This window comes from Gymnodraco acuticeps, unplaced genomic scaffold (genome assembly GCF_902827175.1).
Source record: "Gymnodraco acuticeps unplaced genomic scaffold, fGymAcu1.1, whole genome shotgun sequence".
Classification (NCBI taxonomy): Eukaryota; Metazoa; Chordata; class Actinopteri; order Perciformes; family Bathydraconidae; genus Gymnodraco; species Gymnodraco acuticeps.
This window is the reverse complement of record NW_022991091.1, coordinates 1,443,923-1,460,610: the sequence shown is the minus strand read 5'-3', so window position 1 is coordinate 1,460,610 and position 16,688 is coordinate 1,443,923. Positions and strand designations below refer to the sequence as shown.

General features: G+C 39.7%; 1 protein-coding gene across 1 annotated transcript in view; it reads right to left on the bottom strand.

Moving 5' to 3' along the window:
- Positions 1–16,688, bottom strand: part of LOC117560078 (ephrin type-A receptor 6-like) — a 199,098-nt gene that overhangs the window by 24,854 nt on the left and 157,556 nt on the right. The window contains exons 6-8 of the mRNA XM_034236834.1: positions 9,940–10,064; positions 8,409–8,571; positions 4,475–4,583 (exon numbers count right to left, since the gene is read on the bottom strand). Of these exons, the coding sequence (XP_034092725.1) occupies positions 4,475–4,583; positions 8,409–8,571; positions 9,940–10,064 (397 nt within the window). The remainder of the gene's footprint in view (positions 1–4,474; positions 4,584–8,408; positions 8,572–9,939; positions 10,065–16,688) is intronic.

Genomic DNA, 16,688 nt, shown 5'->3' with positions numbered 1-16,688 from the left:
AAATATATTGTATTTCCAAAGGTTTGCTAAGAGGTTCAGAACAATTCTGTTCAGCATTACCCTGACTATAGACACATTTAAGATGTCAAGCCTCTTTATTGTACTGAAAAAAGGGAAAGTCCCCGGAAATTAAAAATGTAATAACTATATATTTCAATGAATTCAAACTCTCATAAAAGCATTTCCATCTATATTATCTCTCGGGAGCTATAGATCTAAACAATAAAAAACATTCACTAACAGTTGGGCAGAAACACAAATGATATATCTGCTGACTCAGTAACTGTTAACCAAAAACAATCCAACAAACAATGGTAGCGAGTATTGTCTCGAAAAACTGCCAAATTATGCAGTGCAAATAAATAAAAAAATGAAAATGCCCACAAATACGAGTAGAGAAAGTATGTGTGTGTGTTTCCATGAGATCACATGTGAGCCTCCTTCTCTTTGAAGACTTAACATAATCCGGGTTGCCACATTAGAGCAGGAGTCAGGGGGCTACGAGCCGCAGGTTGCCAGATTGGGCTCCGGCTAAGTGAAGTCTGTGGGATTGTGGACACTGATAGACAGAGCAGATAACATGGCGGGTAACACTGGCAGAGGGGAAAAGAAGGGGATTTGGAAAGCTACTGTTGACCTCTGCTGATGGGGTCAAGCTGTTCATTAAAGAAATGGTGGCATGTGCCTTTATCAGTCTTTTCCAGTCCTATCCTCTGATCCCCTTTATCCGCCTATCCTTCTGTCTCTCTAGCTTTCATGTTGAAAAGAGGCCGCACATGCAGACACAGACACACACGAAGACAGTTATCACACACAAAGACCTAGCCTTCTACCACTGCTCTCTGGGCTGTTGAGCATTGTTACGGTACATATTCACAAGCACTTTACCCACCCACACATACACTCCAGTAAAACAACCTAGCCAAGAGCCCTAATCAAAGCATCAGTGTAATTCAAACCACTCTTCTCTAGCTCCAACATCCCTCACCTCACCATGGTGCATCTATCTGCAGCTACAGAGGACACGGGCACAAAGGATGAAAGAATACATGAAGAAACCTCAAAAGAGTTGCAGAGACTGACAAGCAACTCAAGGATAAAGAGCACACCGTATTCAGCTCCGTTACAGTGGTGACAGCTTGGCTCCAGAAGTATTCACTTTTCAAATGTAGCATGAGCAGATGCAAACATAGGCGTAAGCTTTTAGAGCAACCAGGTGTTAAAACTCCCCGTACAGCGCGTCCTCTTACATCACCACTCTCGCTCAACAACCTAACATCTATAAGAGCTGCGCGACTGAAAGCTCTCATCCTTCACAGGCAGCTCAAATACATTTGGAGTTTTTTTTTTTTTAAATCGAAAGAGAGTGAAAGTCCCTCCTACACGGGGCAGAAGGATCGCAGTGATGACAGATTGTGATGAAGTCAAAAAACACTCCCAACTGCTTCTTCGACTGCTTTTAGCAGGATTCAGGTAAAAAAGGCCCTTCTTGTGCCTGAAAACAAAAAGCCTAAAGGGCTTGCTTTAGCTATTGCACCTGGTGGGTGAGTTTCTAAAATAAACAGCAGCACACTCCCACACATTAGGATCACATCATAAAAATAAGACAAACACTCTGTTTATTTTTAAAGTGATGGACCTTAAATTCCTTTTGACTTTAACATCATGCCAGCTTTAAAGGACTTGCCTGTGAGGTAGTGCACCTAGTGTGATAAAAACTCTCATCTCATATCTGTGAAGTTTAGTGGAAAATCTCTGGCAACCAGCACGGATCAATGCTGCAACCAATATGCAAGGATTTAGAGCTGCACTTTCCCTAATGGGCGCCAGATCGTGGCTCCAGAGAGACTGAGGGGCTAAATGCATGAACTGTCCACTGTGTTCAATAGATTTGCACCTTTCGCACTCAGCACCTGGGATTGCATCAGTCTTATTCTGGGATGAGAGCTCAGTAGGATTTCAAGAGCACACTTGTATGAAATCTCTCAGTTCATACATTAGTGCATACAGTGACTGTAGAATATGAAAGAGACATGCTGGAATGGGAAGAACCATGAAGACCTAGTCCCACCTCGAAGCAGTTTGAACTCTGGCACGGTTTAACTAAAGTGATGTAACACTGCTAATGAGTGTGGGTAGCTTGCCTCATCGTTGGACCTTCCTAACAGCATTGTCAGCATGGTCTATTACTGGTCAACTCCCCAATTGAATCACAGTTCATCCAAGTTCAACTCTAAGTAAAACATTTCATAGATTTGACTTCACCCCCTCAAATCATATCCTTTAGAATACATAGATTTTGCTGTATTGCTGTTTTAGAAGTTTAGTGTGAGTGGGCTTTTTGGGGAAACGACAGCGAATGAATACCAAATGTTCCAGTGTTCATGATCACTTCAGGCAGATGATGTCACAGTCCTAAATGGTTTGTTAGATAACATTACCACCTTTCAACACCCAATGTGTTGACAACTTCAGATTCATGGAAGATTTAGCAGCACGATATAAAGGCTCCTATTCATGGGTTGTCCCAAATTGGATTTTCAGAAGCTGTGAAAGCACATGTGACAGGATGTGTGAAAAACATGCAACGTTTACATTTTGTCATTTCAATAGAGAGATGAGTGTAGATTTGTTCTCTGGAGTATCTAATTAATGGTAGATGCATCCATATCACAATAGAACAATCAGTTTTAATCACTCTTGCTGACATTTATGTAGAATAAAGGTTAACTTAGGTCCTCTCCCCCCCCCTAACTGTCCTTTGAATTACACTCATTATTTACAAATGCCCTCAGAGGTTGAAATTCTATATGCAAATCATATGAACCCTGGTAATTTCAGAAGAATATGCAATCAACCATAATTATCTGCTCTTGTTTTTGTGCACTCCTCTCTCAAATGCTTTACTGTCTAAAGGTCTGGGCTTACTGAGGCTTTGCTTAAGAACACATGTGTAAATGTCTCTCATCATCTCTGTTACCAAGTCAGATGCTTACGTGACAAATGCTTTAAGAAGTATATCTTTCTAGGGTTCAGTCTATCTCAATAATGAGGACCAGTTACAAAAGCCTAATACAATAATATCTTTAAAGAAGCTATAATCCATATTTTTTTAAATAATAAAAGCTTCTTTAATATTCTCACTGGAGGAAATATTGAGGTTCTTAACTGCGAGGCAAGGGGATAAGAAAGCTTGTAAAGTACTCTAGGTAAAGAAAGGAACACCAAAAAGTCAACCTATTAAGTAGACATTTTGAAACGGCTATCCAGTAAAACCCCAGGCATAATGATAGCTCATTGGCAAGTTGTATTAACAAGAAAGTGAAATGTGTTTCCTTTGAAACTTTGGGATTGTCCCTTTTATAGTTTTCAGTTGGTGGTAGATTTAGATGAATTGCAATGACATAATTGCCCAATTTCAAAGGCCTTAAGCCCTAAAACATGAGGGACTGGGAGAGGCTGCAAGGACCTTTCATGGTATCAATATGGCAGTGTATTATAATCAGAATCAGAAACAGGTTTATTGCCAGGTAGGTTCGCACATACTAGGAATTTGACTTGATGCCATGGTGCATACATAAAATATAAAAAACAAGAAATCTAATATAAAACAAAAAAACTTTTACACCATAATAACATATAGTTAAATAGCAATAAAAATAAAAATAAAGCAGTAATTTACATGGAAATCGAATGCTATGAATGCATTTTAGAATATAAACTATGAAATGGGAAATAAGAATATGTGCAGTAAGGAGTATGAACATTGTGGGCATTAATGTAATGCATATAGTCTATGATGTGGCAGATCATTTATGCAGAAAATAATAATGCAGCATATGCCTACATTTCTCTGATATCTTGATCATCATTTTAAATCCTCCATGTTTTTTTCTGGGAAAATGTAGTCATGAGTCTCCTACTCTGTTTACCTTTTGGCTCTCAAGCTCCTCTGGATTTCCTCTGGTAACCCTGTGTTTAATGTCACAATTGTCGGTAATTCCCTCAGGCAATGGCTGCAGAAATGCGGACTTACCGTAAGTGTGCATAGGGTTTAAAATGTCTGTTTTAGAGCCTTCAAGCATTAGACGATTCGACAATGGTATCGGCTTAAACCCTCTGGACTTTAGGGAACGCACCTCCAAACGGCATCCGGTCAGTGTGGACATTGGGATTGGGCAGTTGACAGCATTACAAAAAATAAGGGCTCTTTACAGAAAAACAGGTGAGTTACATTGGATGATTATGGGGAATGGAACAATCCTAAAAGTTGAGAATACTCAGCAACAGGATTTACATTACAATAAAACTTCACTGACAAGAAAAAAAGAGAAATATTTGTATCAATATATCAGAGAAAGGAACTTAATATGCATGGAAGTACATCAGTTTGAAATTAAGCCACACATTAAAGGAGCAACACAATGAATGAGAGTCTCTTTGCATACATAGTGAATAGTGAATTGCTCTTTACCTTCCAGTGATCAGGAAAAAGAGGGTGAGGATGACGAGGAGGGTGAAGCCGCCGACTGCTGCTGTGACGATGACCAACACCTGGCCTTGGTCCGAAGCAATGTCTGATGCTGAAAAGAGAAAATAATAGAGGTTAGTTACGAGGAAAGAAATGAGAGGAAAGGTTGAACATAAAGGGAGGTGAATAGGAAGGCAACGAAGAAGAAGAACCGGAAGATGTGGGACAAGAGAGAATGAAAAAACGATGTGGAACGGGAAGTTTAAGAAGTTCAGTGTAAAGGCAAGGCAAGGCAAGTTTATTTATATAGCACTTTTCAACACAAAGCAATTCAAAGTGCTTTACAAAAAATGAAAGACATTAAGAAAAAGGCATTTAAAATCAGTCATTAAAAAGAAAAGCTAATAAAATAAACATTAAAAGAAAAAATACATGGATAAAAGTTACAGTGCAGTTTAAGATGTGAATAGTTCAATTAAAAGCAGCGACAAAAAGAAAAGTCTTCAGCCTGGATTTAAAAGTAGTCAGAGTTGTAGCGGACCTGCAGGTTTCTGGGAGTTTGTTCCAGATATTTGGAGCATAATAACTGAACGCTGCTTCTCCATGTTTAGTTCTGACTCTGGGGACAGAAAGCTGACCAGTCCCTGAAGACCTGAGAGATCTGGATGGTTCATAATTTAGCAGGAGGTCAGAAATGTATTTTGGGCCTAAACCATTCAGTGCTTTATAAACCAGCAGCAGTATTTTGAAATCTAAAGAGCGAGGTGCAGATGATAAAAGCAGTGGGGAGAGAAAATAAGTAAATTAGACGTGAGGCAGGGTAAAGTGAGAACAAAGCGCACATTTTTCATTCACCATCATCTTCAATAATCTACTCCATCAGTGTACATGGGCAGATATTATGGAGAGACGTCTGATCAGCTCTTTGTAATGCAGAAAACCCGCCGTCAGCTTTGGTACTGGAATGATTCATATGCCTGCTGCTGTTTAATTAATATTATTCATTCATGAAATTGTGATTTAGTCCATGATCATTTGGTTAAATTGGTCCCATTTGATATTCATGATTTTCCCTTTTCTGTGTCTTGTCACAAAGCTAACGAATCCAAGATAATTGAAAGATGATTGCTATTACCAAACTTATTTCTATAATATTTCACGCTTAATGAATATGAATTGGAGATCAGGGTGCGTGGTCGCCAGCCCAAAGAGAGAGGCTCATGTGTGAGTTTATACAGTATGTGGGTGTCAAGAATGTGTGTGTCTGTGAGTGTGTGTGTGTGTGTGTGTTTGGCTGGATAAAAGTAATTACAGTCCACTCAGAGGGAGGGAGAGTGAAAGTGGCGGTGGCCAGATCACACGAGACAAATCCTCCCAGGCGTCAGCTTCACACACTCTTCACATCACTAACTAAGCAGATGTGTTGGACTGAAGCTGCTGCTGTAATGAGGTGTGTGTGTGTGTGTGTGTGTGTGTGTGTGTGTGTGTGTGTGTGTGTGTGTGTGTGTGTGTGTGTGTGTGTGTGTAGATAGAGAGGAAGGTTGCAGAGGACAGGATAGAGAATGTAAGGTGAGGTCTGAGGAAAATGGGTGACAGAAGCGAGGTAAAGACAAACAGGAGAGAAAGAGAGAGGCGGAAGTGACAGTGACTGACAGGCAGACAGACAGACTGACAGGCAGGGAGAGAGCGACAGAGGCCAAATCTGCTTTCTGTTTCAGATAAAAGGCCAGGCTACACAAAGGCTGGGCCGAGCACTGTCTGATCCGCAGATAAAGCAAAGCTCCGCAGCTTTGGAAGGGAGAGGGCCACTGCCAAGCCAAATCACCTCTCAACAATACCTGCACCAACATAAAAGGGCAGCTGGACCTTTGTATTTTATGACTAGATTTGCAATAAAGCTACTGCTCAGACACACAGAAAAATATTGATTCAAAATACTCCAAACATCAAGGCTTTATTGTCAGACTCTCTTGTGGATTGTATTCAATATTTCAATAGCTATTGTAACTGATATCCTGACCTTTAAAGAGTTTAGGGTGAATGCAACCTATATAAAGTCACGCTGTAGGAAGGCTAAAGATTAGGGTTGCAATGTAAACACAGTTAACAGATAGGCGACCCGACAATAGTACGGATACATTTTAGAACTCAATAATGAACCCTCACCTGACATTATTACAATGCTTTACACTCGCATTTTGCATTAAAAGCACTGAACTATAAGACTTACACTGTGAAAATCATGAAATATGTGCTTCTGAAATGCCTCCATTACCATGTATCTGAATAGCATTACAGTCCTTGAACTATATTCCTAGAGAATCCAATTCAGAGGCACACAGGAATTGTGATAAAATAATGTGGATTATTTTTAACAGGTTTTATTAACTGTAATACCAGGCCTGTTCATTTTATAATGTCTCTATGGTCCCAAATAAGGTTGTTCATAATAAACAGTAAGAACAAGTTGATTTCATACAAAGTGATAGTACAGGGTATATGCCGGAATCCTGAAGTCAAATGTAATACCTTTTAAGACCTTTTTTAAGACCCTTTCCATACATTTTAAGACCTCATCGCCACTTCGAGTTCTAACCGGTTACATTGGCGACACACTTTACCTCACATTTACTATAGTATGCATTTTAAAATAGCACAACTAAACAGCTTGTGATAGAACAAAACACAAGATAATGAATTGTGTGACTAACCCAATGCAAGGTTTATTAGAAAAAGAAACCATTCGAAAGTAGTGTTGACTTTACTTTAAAATAGCAGATCACTGACCGGCTATAGTTCGGCTTAGTGAACGTGTGTCTCTTCCTTGGAGGAGCAGCATCGGCCGGACTCCGCTGCTCCTTCGTGCAGAGAGTCTGCAGCGGTGTGTGTCAGCGACATGCAGTCAGGGGAGGCACGGATTGGCTATCGGGAGAGTTGGGACTTAAACGCAGCGGCTTTCTGGCTATTACTTAGCATGTGGGACCGGACAGCTGTGATCCCTATCGACAGTGGCGATTCTAGAGTCTGTGGGCCCTCGAACCAGCTTTCATCACCATCAGTGGCACCCCAAAACACTCTCCCCCCCCCCCCCCAGGCGGAGCAAGGCAACGAAACTTAAAATAAGAAGCAGAATTTTACGGCGCTGTGCAATGCATGGGGCCGCCTTGAGGGGGTTTCCCGACATGTCGTTGTAAAAGGGTGTTTCATGTTGTCGTTGCTGTGGACCTTCTTAATACCTTGGAAAATGCCGTTTAATACTTTTTAATAGCCTTAATTTTCGCTAAATTGATTTACCAACTTTTAATACTTTTTAAAACCCCACGGACACCCTGTAGTAAGCTGTGAAAAAAGAAACAGACGATAGATATCAGCAAAAATGTGCATGATGTTTTAAGAATTTTAAGAGTGGAGAAACTTGACCTGAATTTTAACAAAGTTGGACCATTGCAGTGCTATGCTATAATTTGTGATTTTGTCATATACTATGATTTATTTCCTTATTGGGTACTTTTCCAAAGTTTATGAAGAAGTTGCTTGTCTGGATGCTAGACAGGATGCTGCTGTTGGTGGGCTCATATCCAGCCTTATTATTTGCTGTTGTGCTCTTGGTGAAGGCTGCCCTGAGCGCTGCTCCAGGCTACAGTACATGAACTTCATCTGACCCTGACCTGCTGCTTGCAGCCTGCTGATGCTGTTCCTCTGCTTAAATTGTTATTTTCATGCAAAAGTTTAAACTGATCCTAAGCCTAAAACGTACATACAAATAATGCTAACCTAAATCCAAAAGTTCTTTCTAGTCGTTTGAAGGATGAGGCGCCAATACATGCTTTAAACTTGATTTTCTTTTTCTGTCACATAATTTAGCTATGAAAAAGGTGCCAATACACATGTTCAAAGAAGGACAAGACAGATGTTTCAGATGGTTTCAGGTACTTACAGTCTCCTGTAGTTTTGTATTCATATTTAGGGGTGTAGGAGCTGTATCCAGCGGGCGTGCGGGTGCGAACACTGAAGACGTACCATGTGGCTGGTTTTAAACCTGAGATGATCACACTGGGAGCCTTGGTGCGTGTTGAGGAATAGCTCAACTGCTCATGTTCCTGTTTGGGAGAGAGGGAAAAGGATTCCAAGCAATTGAGGACAGGTTTAGATAAAACATGATCTAGTGCCTGAAGGACAGCTTTACCTCGATTAACACTAATACTTGCTGTTTGTGCAACCAGTGACAAGGCTTGCCCTCAGGCTTTAGAAAAATTCACACATCATTTTATTAAACTACCATCATCGAGAGTTGTACTGCTTTGTCATTTAAAAGTAATGCTTGGCACACAATTATGCATAATGAACATACATTAATTGTCTATTCAGCTTTAAAAAGGGTTATTATTTTTCCTTGGAAGCATACTTAGAGTGCATTATAATCCTATAATTGGTACTACAGAATGTATTTGTTCCATGGGACCATTAAACGGCAGCAAAACAAAACAAAGTGTGTTCTCTTAGGAGGGATGGTTAGGGCCATTCTCTTGACTGATAACATGATAGAAGCTGATGTGGTTGGCTTTTGAGGAAACTCAGCCCAAATCCAGCTGCTCATAGTGCGGTCCGAGCTATTCTAGTTGAATATCCAAGTGCTGCAGTAGGATTGTGCTTGCAAATCAACATTGCAAAGGGCTGGGAATGTCAAACATGGGTACTAAAAAATAATAAACTATACCTAAATACAATATTAACATATCAAATTGTAATTGCTGATCAATATTGACAGCATATATTAACAACTAAAAACATCTGTCCAACAATTTGAACAATGTGATTTTTATTAGAGACTTACACAATATATTTGAACTCTTTTAGATGCATGACTGTGGTAAAGGATTATTTAGTTTGGGTTATTCATACACATCTCATTCTGCAAAAATCAGCACATCTGTATTACTTTAACCCCTAATTTACAAATAGCCATTGATCTATTGTTTTCTTCTAAGGACTTATTTCTAGAAGAGGTGTTTGAAAACAAGCCCATATAGTACGCAATCCAGATAACATGATGGGCATAAATTATGTTTAATTATAGTATAAGAGGCTATGCATATTGGAAAAGCTTTTAGTTGTCTTGATATCAAACCTATTCAAATCCAGTTGTTTCTAGTTGTTAGTCTCCTTCGTAAGACATTTAGATAAACATACAGTATACCAATGTTAAGCTTAAGGGGATTGCAAACAAATTCAGTTAGCATTATGGTAACCATTGGAATGAAGTCTAACATCAACAGTGTGTCATGTGACAATTAGTTAGCTATAAGCAAGGAACCAAGAGTTTTTTTGGTCTAAGCTAGATGTTCTTGTTTAAACTCAAATATTTCAAATGATTGTTCTTCAACATATATCACACACTTGCTTGATCTATAACTACTACTGCTCTTATATTCTAGACAGGACCTGTCTATCAGCAAAAGTAAATATACCTTCTGATAATATTTGATCTCGTAGTCGAGGATGCCCTGCGGTGTTTGTTCCGGCTGCTGCCACGAGAGAGCAATGCTGTTCGGAGAGGCCCAGTCCTTCTTCAGAGTCCCAACAAGAGACGGACCTGTTGGAACACAAAATATGCAGCTTAAGCTTACATGTCTTTACTGTAAAGTCACAATAATTATATGAGTCCTACCACCTTTGTTGATTAACCTATGAATAAAGTCAAATCAACTTATATCTTTGATGTTAACAGTTTGCACACTTAATACTTGATTTTTAACAATCTTAGCCTTGTCCCTCAAATGTGTGCGAATATACAAACATTTGAATTAAAAAGCTAATTTTTTCTTAAGATGCAAGGTTCCCTCTTCCCTCTTTAGCTTGAGCATAGCCTCACAGAGCTAGCGTGGCTGCAGACTCTTGTTGATCTAGGGAGAACCAGTTGACCTCAGCAAGCATTCAGTTTGACAAGAACGTGCACTGAATACAGAGTAAGGAGTTTTTCAATGATGCCGACAGTATACAATGAGGCTGTATAGCAAAACAAGAAATTCAGGGGTTGACCAGGTTTGTACATGGAAATGCAAACAGTAGATTAACACCCGTCCACCTTGTCAGCAATAATTACCACACATCCATGCTGACACTCAATTATTGCATTTCAAACTAGGTTGTAGGTATTTCAAGTCACTTGGATAAAAGATCCACACAGCTATTTCTTTCTCCCATAAGATCATCTTTAATTGAAAATAAGTTGAGAAAGCCACATCTTCTTTTCTTGGATGAATTGCATTAGCTTTGCTCTATGAATTTCTACTGGGTAAATAATTGCGCTGAGCTCCCAGGAGAGGTCAGCAGATGTAACTGCCACGAAAGCCATTATTGTATATTATATCTTTAATATTACAGAGCTGACTCATTATGTGGATATACATGTAGGCCTGCTTCTCTCATGTGTATTCAGTAAGTAAAATGTTGCCACTGACACGTTTTTCCAATTGATTCTACAGTAGTGTCTCTAGGAAATCTGTTTGTACTGTAGTTATCACTTTATCTTGGGGAAGTATGGAGAGTTAGCAATAGGGGTTTTAGGGTTTTAAGCTGTTAGGCCCCAAGCCTGTTTTTAAGGTTTCAGGCTCGAAAATGACATTCCCAGAACAAATGACCATATCTTCCCTTCTAAAAGGGTTAAATTAATAATCTTTTTTTTCTCAAAGTAATGATAAACCTGTGAGTTGGAGAAAAGTCAGAATCAATATAGAATTTTTTTATTTTAAAGAAAATTCAGATTGAACATGGTAAAAAACTATAAATTATAGTGTCCATCCAAAAAATATTTTGTACTTATAGTGAAAACTAACCTTGGATGATGGGTTAGTAGACTAAACGCTTTAGGAATCCAAAGTACAACATATAATAAGTACCCTGTATCAAGATTGATGCAAAACAAGTGATATTTGACCTTTTTAGACAGATTTAGCAAAAAAACCCTCTTCTGGGGCCATTTGGGTGGATTTTCCTTATCTCTGGCCCCCCTTCTTCGATTTTGACATGTGACATCTCTTTCTGACCGTTAGAGCCAATAGAATCCAAGGGAAATCGTCCCGCACACACTCATGTAAAAAAAAAAAAAAGGTGGCCTCTCTGCGCATGCTAGCTTGCAGCAGAGGGGAGAAATATCGCTGCTCTGATATCATATCAAGCAACGGAAAAGCTGTTTTATTGCTTTTGGATTATCAGAACATTTCAAAGGGGACGCAGTCACATTAGATTAACCTATAGATTAACTACAGCATCGTTTTTATCGTTTTAATGCCATTGAAGACCAGTTTAGACCAGACAAAGACGAAGGTAAGCCATGTTAGCGTTGTGGGCTACCTAGCGCCACTTGTTTTGATGTACGTTTGTGTTGATAACTTCGCGAGTTTGTATCTTTCAGTGTTGAGACCAGATTCTGTGTCTCCTTGCGATCATAAACGATGTGTTGGATGTGCACCTAGGATAAGTAATAAGGGAGCTAGGAGTGATTATCGGTGCAGTAATAGGTTAGCATTTTTCGCTCAGGGGTCATTTAGATGCTTCTTATGAGACTTGTGTTTTGTTTTGGTAAAAATGGTTTGTATCGTCAGTTAGCTGAGTTTATTCCCGTTAATCTGGTATAACACATTAATAGGTTCTTAAATATTAAGATCCCCTGAGACACAGTGTCGTGAAAAAAAAAACTAAAGTACCCGCTGGCGGGGACCTTGGGGCTTAACAGGTTTTAAGGGTGCTGGTGGAGAATCTCGTTTTAGGGGTCTGAGGCTATATTACATGAGAGCTGTGGGCTGTATGGGTTTGAGCTTGTTAGACAGAGACTTACTGTTGCTAACATGATATAAAGTAAACACCTCTGTTCCCTTCATTCCTCTCTTACTTGCTCTTCTCTTTTCTATACCACCTGGCTCTTTTCTCTTTTCACTTGCCATCTGTTGTTGGCTAACTGGCTTCATCTCCTCTTTTCCCGACATGGTTTCACTTTCTGTCTCCGCTGCTTCTTTCCCTTCCCTTCCCCAAATCTCACTCCACACTCAGAGTGGGAGGACATTCACTATGGGTATATAAGAAGTAGAAAGTCAAAGAGGCTGTTTGAACTTGGTTTCAGGGGGAATGGGAGACATTGAACTTTAAATGACTTGAATGAGGAAGAAGAGAAATGCTCAAATGTTGTGCATGGAAGTTGAACTACAAAGAGGATGTATTCAAAGTATTCAAAATACACATTTTGATTTGTTCCCATATTTGTGGTACAAATATTTAATCCAAAATTGCATTGAGATTGTTTTGTATAATATTAAGAAATGTGCAAAACGTGCGTAAGCAAAAATAAAACGGTGTTTCTGCAATAGAGGGATATTTGTAAACCAACTCTCATTTTACTCACATTATTGAAACATTATTGAAATGCACAACTCATGATGACAGATAACAGAAATGACTAAAACATGCATTTAATCAAGAAACGTTTTTTAACTGAACAAAACGTGGTGTGAGATGAAATAGGGCTGGAGGGCTTAGGTGTAAAGCGCCGTGCAGCTTCCAGCACTTTTATATTACATACGTTGTAATGCATGGCTAATCCTTAATAACCACCCACTTAATAGTCATTTAAAATGTGCTAGGTAGTCTGAAATGTTAGCAAAAATAGAACAACATAATCTCATGCGTGAGTGAAAACAGCTAATAATATTAATGCAATCAGCAACCTCAAAGGTCAGGAGGTGTGTGCTTACATGTGTATATGAAGGGTTTACTCATGCGAGTGCATGTGTATGTTTTTATCTTGAAAAGAGAGTATAGAGTAACAGGATTAGTATTTCTATAATAACCTAAAGCTGCTGACATCTTATTAGGTGATACTGTATTATTACATATAACCTCTCATATGCCCATCTGGCTCAGAACTCTCTCCTATCCTCTGCTGCGTCACTCCTCAGTGGCAGAGAGAATTCATCTCAGGGGGATTTTATCTGATCTCACTCTGTATAATGAACCACTCTGTTAAATCTTCGACGTTGCAAGGTTTCCCGCAATGCCTTTGCCAGCTGGGTACAACAGTGGTGGCAGGACAGTGTGGTTTGCGGCTAGTGTCATGCAGAGGAAGCATCAAACTAAGACACAGCAAGATGCTTTGCATCTGCTGTTATCATATTGGCCCCTGATAGGGAACAATAAACACAGACTAAATACAATCTCCTTCTGAATCATAGATTCAAATCAACCTCCCCCAAGGCACTGCAATACGCACTCACACAAGTTGTGAAGAGCTGACGTGTGTAACAACAATATGTTTGTTGGAAAAGCAGAACCGCCGGATGGTTGGAGGAAAAATAACAGGGGAAATGTGGCAGCTGAGCTTGCACATCAAGACATCACAACACAGCCCTCATATGTTTATTTTTCCCGCGATCATACAACAGCCATAGTTACTCTAGTTGAGACATTTTCCGAAACATAAAAAACATTTGTTTATTCAGGCCATATTTTCAGTTCTATGTATCATCCTAAACGTCCATCTGCTCCCTGGGTTATTGTATTAGCATTGGTCTCAATAATTGATAAAGTAATCATCTAGATGTAATGTAATAGACATTTATATAAATAAAAGTTTAAGAGGAAAGGCTCCAAACCTGAGAGGAAACACGTCTATATGAATGATTTCTTTACTTGTCTAATGTTAACATGTTTAATACAACAATCAATGAAGACTCATGAGATGGAAGCATAGACTTCATGTGGTCCCATTACAATTCAGGACACAACAATATTCCTGAGGGAAAGTTTAAGACGGAGGTGAAGTAGAAGCTACAGCGTCTGACCGCATTGAGGTTGCACATATCCAAAGGTTGAAGTACGAAGCACATCACAGCCTGCGGGCATCTGTAAGACACTTTGAGGATGCAGGACACGCAGCAACAGTCTTTAACGATTGTATTGTATGTGGGTTATTAGAGCTGCAGCATGAAATCTGCCAGAGGAACTCAGGAGCATTGGAAAGCCATTAGAAACACCAGTCAATTAAGATGCCCGATGGATGGATTTTCCAGTCAAGCGTGGTTAAGCTAAACATAAACTAATGGGGAGTCTTTAAATGAGCTTGACCTGCATATGATTTTAATTAGCTTTCCTGCCCTAAAGGCTTCCATTAACTGTTTGAAAAAATCAATAGAGCCAGTATTGATGCTGCGCAAGAGCTTAAACGATGTCCTAACACTCCACTGATTCACTGCTGATAGAGAGATAGTGTGAAAAAGAAACACACAAACACAATATAGGTGCTCTTGTTTACAACAGTCATATTGATATGTCTGTCTCTCTCTCCTAGGTGTCCGCTTGTGTTTGTCTTACGGGCGACCCAAAATGGAATAAACACATGCATACACACACATGCTGTACAAATATTCAATTCACCTGAATCTGATCTGATTCAAATTAGCTCAGCTCAATACAATTCAAATATATTCCAAACGCCACCTGCTATTGACAGGTACGTGAGGCACTTCAAAAGCACTTTATCGTTGCTTCAGGGGACTCAGGGGAAGATTGAATGAATTGAAGTTGTCTTCAATGTTACCGCTGGGACTTCCAAGTAAGCTTTGTCACATGCGTCAAATCTGTGTGTATGTGAACGTCTGTGTGTAACCAGGGTTCTGTTTTTGCCTTCCTTTTCAAACCGCAAGACAACACTGAAGTGACATGGGGTCTGCTTTGGAGACTATCATCGTTACCCTTCATTAATGCTGCAGGTCATTCCTATTGCACTGTGGGTCATCGCTCGCTGCCATGAACTCCATGAATAAACACGCAGACAACACCACGGAGACCTGAGGGCCATGTCAATTGTTGAGTCTAAGTCTAATTATAAATAAGTGACTGATCTGCTCAACTTAATCAAGCAGTATAATTGAATTGTTTCCTCATTTGCACTGACCTCTGTGACATGCATCAGAGAATCAAATCTCCATGCAAATTATGCCTTTTGTTGGGCCGTCATGATATGTGTGGAATAGTTTTATATTTTGAGTCCTTTAAGAGAACTAGTTGATTGAGACCTATCCCACATATCTGTGCATTTAGTATGGAGCTTGAGATACAAAGGTAAATGGCCTAACTTAGCGTAAAAACGGCAAGGATGTGGAAGGAGCTAGCCTGGCTCCGAAATTCTAAAATCGTCCTTCCAATATCTCCAAAACTCACAATTAATATATAATATTCCGTTTGAGACAGTTATTTTGGACACAGTCATGGACAATGTGATACAAGTCATTTCCCTGTTGGGGATTAATAACATTATATCTTCTTCCTCTTCTTCTTGTGTGTGTGTGTGTATGTGTGTGTGTGTGTGTGTGTGTGTGTGTGTGTGTGTGTGTGTGTGTGTGTGTGTAATCGCAGATTTTGATGGCGTCTTTAGTTTCCCCTTCAGGAACTGCTCTTGTACGTTTACTGTCCAACCCAACAGTACAATGAAACATCCGCCTTGGGCCACAGCCTGTGTTAATAATAACTTTCATATTGGTGACTCTCCATTCCCATACAGGGTTTCCATGCATCTAACCAAGATGGTTCTGCTAAGTTTGCAATTTTTTAGCAGGTTTGCTTCAAGAACTTTTGGGAGCTTTAGATTTGGTCTTCACAAATGATACTGGTCATTGCATAGCACTTGGATACATAATGTCTGATTCTGAATCCATACCACTGTGTGCACCCATGGTAGCTCCACATCCCTCCCTCCATCTCCTTCTCTACAATCTCCATATAAAGTGCTGCAATTTTCTGGCCAATCATCTACAGCAATCTCTCTTCCCACTGTGGTGATACAGGCTTTTTTTTCTAGAGGCATATTGTTGCTGCCTGCAGTTTCAGACAGGGAAACAATGGATGTGACCCCTATGACACTAAATAGCTGTCAACTGGATCTAAACTGGGACAGTTTCTTGTTCCCCCTCGGTACACCTGCAATCCCCCCTGCTGTGGTGGCTGTCTCTGGTATGACAGTAAAGAAAAGCTCCTAAGATTCTTTTACACCATCCAGATGGTGGATACAACAGTCACCCGGACCATTTATCATGTGTATCTGCCGAGTACAGGGAGTTAACAGGTAATTAAAATCATCAGTCACGCAACAAAAGCAGGGATAAGAGAGGCGGAGTGAAAAAGAGAAAATAAAAAAAGAGACCTTTCTACAAGTTAAGAGCTACCTACA